The sequence below is a fragment of the Sinocyclocheilus rhinocerous genome, unplaced genomic scaffold, assembly GCF_001515625.1.
Source record: "Sinocyclocheilus rhinocerous isolate Xijiao unplaced genomic scaffold, SAMN03320098_v1.1 scaffold1648, whole genome shotgun sequence".
Lineage (NCBI taxonomy): Eukaryota > Metazoa > Chordata > Actinopteri > Cypriniformes > Cyprinidae > Sinocyclocheilus > Sinocyclocheilus rhinocerous.
This window is the reverse complement of record NW_015647958.1, coordinates 1,140,776-1,147,581: the sequence shown is the minus strand read 5'-3', so window position 1 is coordinate 1,147,581 and position 6,806 is coordinate 1,140,776. Positions and strand designations below refer to the sequence as shown.

General features: G+C 35.1%; 1 protein-coding gene across 1 annotated transcript; it reads right to left on the bottom strand.

The window, feature by feature from the left end:
- Window positions 1–559: 559 nt before the first annotated feature.
- On the bottom strand, window positions 560–3,728 carry rhoh (ras homolog family member H). Its single transcript, XM_016513922.1, has 2 exons — window positions 3,555–3,728; window positions 560–1,839 (listed from the first exon to the last, which is right to left on the bottom strand). Exon 2 carries the CDS (start codon window positions 1,495–1,497, stop codon window positions 910–912), a length of 588 nt encoding a protein of 195 aa, XP_016369408.1. The 5' UTR covers window positions 1,498–1,839; window positions 3,555–3,728; the 3' UTR covers window positions 560–909.
- Between the last annotated feature and the right edge of the window lie 3,078 nt (window positions 3,729–6,806).

Genomic DNA, 6,806 nt, shown 5'->3' with positions numbered 1-6,806 from the left:
TCTCAGTGTGACATTATGATGTGAATTCTTATTTTACATGATCACAAGTGTAGGAGAGGAACCAGCAGACTAAGAGTCAATTTTAAGAGTCTGTTTCGGTTCACAAGAATGAAATTTAAAACTGAACTTGAAGAACTGCAATCTAAAAATGTACATTTTGCAACACATGTAGCAGTGCAATAAAAGATGCACGTCTTTTAAAAGATATGACTTGTAAAATCCTGTAATTGATCATTTTATATTAATAAAATTAACAAGGACACAGCTGTTTAATGAATAAATGGTCCCACTTTATATTAGGTGGTCTTAACTACTATGTACTTACATAAAATAATAAGTATATGTCCTTATTGTGTTCATGTTGTATTGCAAAACACTTTTACTGTTATTGAGGTGGGATACGAGTAAGGTTAGGGACAGGTTTGGTGGTATGGTTAGGTTTAACGGTGGGTTAAGGCGTAAGGGATTGGTCAACAGTGTAATTATACAGAAATTAAATACAGATGTAATTACATGCAGGCATTTTTAAAAATGTAAGTACAATGTATTTATGTACACAATAAGTGCATTGTATCAAATGATTAATTTAAACGTAAGTACATAGTAGTTAAGGCCAGCTAATATAACCTGTTAGCGTTCCAACGTGGTACGTTTTGTGCTTAGTTACATTTTCCAGGAATGCTAAGGGGATAAAGTGGGACCGAATAAATACCTGTTCATTGTCTGTAATGTGTCTAATATATGGTCAGAATTCAGAACCTGACTCAAAATCAAACAAGTCTTTTAAGTAAACCGTATTTAGACATCAGTGTTAAGAAGTCTTTGTTGAGGCTTCAAATACTTGGTTTTGTGTGAGAAACAATTTTGTCTTAGTGATGAGAATTAAACAACATCCCTCTATTAAAATAATTAGGAGATTTTACAGGGGTTAAAGTCCATCAGTCTCCGCCTTGTCCGTCTTCGTTCCCGATTAACAGCCGTTCGAACGGCACACTCAAAAACCTGTTGCACACCACGATTGCTGAGAGCCGAGCATTCCAGGTATCCCTTGGCACGGATCTCCTGTGCCACCTGTTTGCCCTCGGAGGCTGTGGTGCAGTTAGTACGATACGGGCCCATCTCACGATGGTCTGTCTGTGTGGCAACAACCAGCACAGGTACTCTTGGAAGAAATTCCCTCACTTCAGCAATCCATTTATGCCGCAAATTATTTAACGAATTTGGATTTGCCACCGAATAACATAGCAAAACCACATCGGCCTGCTGATAGGACATGGGTCGGATTTGGCGGAATGTGTCATGTCCTGCTGTATCCCACAGTCCCAAGCTGATCTGGATTCCATCCATGAAAACATCAACGCCAGTGTTTTCATAGACAGTCGGTCTGTAGCTGTCTGGGAAAGTTTCAGAAGTGAATCGTACAAGAAGTGCAGTTTTACCCACTGCACAGTCCCCGACCAGTACGCATTTCACTGAGGTCTCTGCCAACCCATTCATCCTTCTGTCGCTGGTGTTGTAGTTATTGTAAAGTACAGTCTAATGCTTCTACAAAAATATATCAGCGGTGTCCGACAGATGATGAAGTCATCGTTGTAATTTCAAGTTTGCAGAACTGTGAGGACTAAGAGTAAAAACCCTGCACGTTAAACAGCATTCTGAAGTCTTCTTCACGCTCTTCGTCTTGTGACGTGGTGATTTACTCCTCGGCTCTGTATTCCAGTGAAGGTTTAGGAACTGAGGTCATTATGTACCATTAGAGGTATTTAAGACAGAAATACAGAAGTGAGAAGTCACCCAGCCGAATCTTTTGTTTGACCGTTGTACTCTCTCTGACTCTGGCTTAGTTGAAAGAATAAAGAAGTACAATTACTATTATGCAATCACAAAACACCAAGAAATGTTTTCATACAATGATTTTTTTTTTTTTTTTTGCCGTTTTAGGCCTTTTATTTAGATAGGACAGAAGGTCGACAGGAAGTGAAGTGGGTGGGATCAGGAACTCAGGACACCCAAAGCGCAACAGCGCTACAGGTCAAGTGCGCTGCCCACAAGGCCATCGGCGCCAACACAATGAGGTTTTTTTTATATGTAACCTTAAAATAGATTTATATGTAATCTAATTTGTCTCATATTTAAAGAAATTATCATTTACTCAGACTTGTGTTATTCCAAACCTGTATGATTCTCTTTCTTATGTGGAACACAAAAAAAACTATTTTGAAATGTGTCTCATTCTTTTCTTTTTTTTGGTCCATACAGTGACAGTCTATGGGGTCAGATGTTGTTTTGACTGCAACGTTCTTAAAAATACATTCCTTTGTGTTCCACAGAATAAAGAAAGTCATACAAGATTGAAACGACGTGAGAATTCTGTCAATTTCTCATCCTCATTTTTGTGCTAAATATACATTTAAAAAAGAAATACTACAACATCATGCAATAAACAATCACTCAATTTTTCATTTTCTCCTCGTGTTTCATAGAAGTGAAATATAGTACAATGTCCCGCTAAATTACAGAGACCTTTCTCATTATGAGGCCTGGGACAACGCTTCCCATTGACAACAGCATTGATATCGACTAAAGTCGAATTTAAGAATTTTTTGTTATGAGTGTTCTAAAAAATGCTGTTTAACACAATTTCCACAGCATATTTGTTTGTTTATTTAATAAATCTATGGGCCAGTGCTGGTAAGGATATTTTTGACATACAACCTTATAGATGATTCTCGAAATGGCAATGGCTTACACTTCATAGGCCTACATGGCTGTCATGAGAGGAAAGTACACTGATGATTCAAACAGCTGCTCCAGTTAATACCACAACAGGCCAAATGGTTGTAATGTATTCTGTCTGAAAACACTTTTTGACATTATCAGACTACTCTTAAGAATAAGAATAATCTGGCAAGTATTTAATAGTCTCTACGGTTTAGATACAGTTATGTGCCAATATAGAAAATACCGTGTTTTAAAATGACTTAATTATATCTTTTATATATATCTGAGTAATTATATCTTCATCGACAGCTGAAACACATCAGGATTCTTAAAGTCTTGTGTGCTTCTTGAAAGAAATACTGAGCATTGGAAAAATAATCTAAATTTATAGGACTACACTACGTTCGGTGATGGAGCGCACACACTGTTGTCAGACTCTAAGCATTGTAAGGTATAATAAAAAATATAGAATACAATACTTTCTTATTTAGATTTTTGTTCATCAAAAAATAAATTTATTTTTCAATTTATTTAATGAAGCCCTTGGTAACCACGTTATATTAATCCAGGGAACAAGAACGTTATGATTTTCATTTTTTAAAGACACAAAAAAAATTAATATTTCAAAAATCTCAATTTCAATCAACATTTAAAAATAATTCATTTAAATTTAAACCGGTTAAGAACCTTACAAATAATGAACACTACAAATACCAGGTTTGGATTGGATAGGTTTATAGATAGAAAATACATTTATACATTTATAAAACATTCACAGTTTTAAACTGAAGTGTAATATAGTTATTAAATGTATTACAAAGAAAGCAACTCACCTCTTTGAACTCTTCAACTGTAAGATTTACAAGTTCATGTAAATCAACTCAATTTAGCATGTTATTTTGTGTAATTTAATTAAGCATTAAGAAAAGATCAGAACTGCATATTTCTCAGAAGTTAAACAGTTAAACTCAGGAAATTCAAATACTCTTAAACACAGAGAGAAAATATATGCCTTCACAGACAGAGCATATGTTGCATCCTCTAGTAGAGGGAAGTGAAATGCGAGGCTGGGCTCTTTTCTCTGTAAAATCGTACATCAAATCTCTTCTAAGCTTCCGCTGTGACGTTCTCAGCACATCTACGGTATTGAGTCTTACTTCTTCTGCAGTCAAGAACTCATACGTGAAACTAATGCAGGTAATGCAGCAAAGAAACAAAGATACAAACAAGAACAAGATCAAGCCCTACATCAACTCTCATGTCCTGATGAGATTTACTGTTTGTTCTTTGTTTGGGGTCCCTGAGACTATGTGCTGTCTCTATAGTAAATATGTTTATGTATATGTAAATATGTTTTGAAATTAATCCTCATTTCCAGTTGAAATTATTTTATCACTAAGTAGACACATTTTAGAGAGGACTGCCAGACAGTATGGTATTTAAAAAGCCAGAGAGTCTCTCAGATCTCAAACAAAACATGAAGTTTAAGTGAAAAAGAATAATTCCCACAATATCAGAGCACTTGTTTAGGTTCTAGGTTCTAGGGCATGTAATTCAAGCATGATAGTTTTGTCTTGGACTTAAAATTTGTGTTTACCACTGGTAAACAAACAAAAGGTAGCAATTCAAACTATTCAAATTTCCAATGACAATTTTGAAGGGCACTGAACATTTATAATCAATACAGCAAACAAGTTGTTTGTGTAAATAAAGCCTTATATTCAATTTCAGATGGCACGAAGTAAGTTGGTGAGTCAACAGTGTCGCCCTCTGATGGAGAGGAAGTGCACTGCACTCACTTCAACAGCTGCCACTTTCATCACGGAGGAATCTGACCTTTACTCATTGAAACAAACGTCAGCTACTGAGCTTTCAACATGCTGAGTTATATTTTCCCCCACCAACGGTTTCTACTGATTAAAGGGGAAATGTAGAGAAAGAGACACGCCGATGCAGAAAATGTTCAGCTGTGATTTTGTGCTCCAAGCACATGCTACGCTAACCCCTAGAGCTGTGCTAATTACATAACATTTTCATTTCACCAAAAGAATCAAAGCTTGTACATGTTAAGACTTTATTCTTCTGTTCAGTTTTTTTCAACCATAATTTCTAACAAAAATAAAACAAAATTTTACATATAAAATCTTTTGAGGTTCAAAATATACAATTTCACAAAAATATTTTTTCAGAACAAATTCTTACATAAGAATTGTGATTTGCATAGCAGCATTAAGATGTCTATAAAATATGTGTGGTATCAACATATTCAACTGGAAATATAAAAACCAAAGCTGAGCTAAAAATCAAATACTAGCACAGCATAGCAACATAAAATGTTCAATTCTGATCTAGGAGCTGCTCACAAACAAACTAAAATGCAAAGCTGATTGAGGATCAGCATTTATATTTCCAGAAACTCTATTAACGTATTTCTATACATTCCAACACTGAAGAGAATAAGCCATCCTACGACATCCCCATTCTCATTTCCATACACAACATCCTAGGTCTTGTAAAACTGACGTTACACTTATAAACCAAAAGTATGGATCAAAACAATGTACAATAAAAATAAAATTAAATATCAAGCAAGTACCTGAATAACAACCCACTTTTTCTCCTATATGGTCTGGTTATGAAAAATGTGTGACCATTATATTGTTACAAAAGCCCCAAAAACAAAAAAATCCTTTTAAAAAATTACGATTAGGAAGTGGGATCAGTTAGTGCAGTGGTGGGCAAACTTGGCCCTTCCAGGCCACTTTCCTTCAGAGTTTAGCTCCAACCCTAATCAAACACACTTGAACCAGCTAATCATTGTCTTCAAGACTACTAGAAGGCTACAGGCAGGAGAGTTTTATCAGGGTAGGATCAAATCTCTGCAGGAAAGTGGCCTGGAAGGGCCAAGTTTGCCCATCACTGAGTTAGTGGGATAAGGATGCATCAATAAACATTCAATAAAGAATAATATGTATGTACAGGTCAATGCATTATAAAACACTGTGTAAATATGTAGTAGCCTACCTTGATTTTTATGACTTGGATAAACTTTTGCACAATTACAGAAAGATATGAAAATGGTGTATGTAGTTAAAAGACAAAAGAACAGTATAATTACTGGCACTATTAGTCAGCAGAGAAGACACTTTGGATTAAGGCAGTGGAAAGAGAGAAATCTAAAAGTAAATGCTTCATTGTAGCAGCTCTTAATGAAGTGTGACCAGCACCAGTCCAGTCTTAGGCTCAGCAAAACTGCGAGAAAAACAAAAAGAAATTATGGGAAAGAAATCACAAAATGTACACATAATGACAATTGGTTATGCAAGATAAAAAAATAAAAAATAAATAAAAATGTCACAAATTAAGTCCCTAGAATGTTTCTATAATTCTGCTAGATTAAATAATCAGATTAAATATATTATATACATTTATAATTGTTTTACCTTAATTATTTAATTTTTTAATATCCAAAATTATTATGAACCCTAGTATTTTCACCAGCTAAAATTGGTTTTAAGTCAGTTATTTCTATCTTTGCTGTAGTGTGTCAGTAGGAAATATCAGTTTACATTTCCAAACATTCATTTTGCCATTAATTGTAATAATCCAGAGATTTTTGTTTGCACAAGGAGTCTGACAACATCCAGTGCTCCACACAGAGATCTCATCTCATCATCATCATCATCATCATTCAGTCTGTCTGCAATGACATGAAGAAACAGAACAAACTGAGACAGACTAAATCCAGAAGAACTGTGGCAACATCTCCAAGATGCTTCAAGAAACCTACTTGCGAAACTACAGTGCTGTTAAAAGTTTTAGGCACTTGTGTAAAAATGCTGTAAATGAGGATGCTGTCAATAATAATGTCATAAATAGATTTTCTTTATCAATTAACTTCTATTAACTAAATTAAATCAACCATTTTTGTGACCATCCTTTGCGTTTAAAACAGCTTTTGTCAGAGGTGCACTTGCACATAGTTTTTCAGGTAGTTTTGCAGGTAGGTTTCTTGAAGCATCTTGGAGACGTTGCCACAGTTCTTCTGGATTTAGTGTGTCTCAGTTTGTTCTGTTTCTTCATGT

Excerpts from the sequence above, each read along its gene's own strand:
- rhoh (XM_016513922.1), bottom strand. The coding sequence starts at position 1,497 with ATGAATGGGTTGGCAGAGACCTCAGTGAAATGCGTACTGGTCGGGGAC.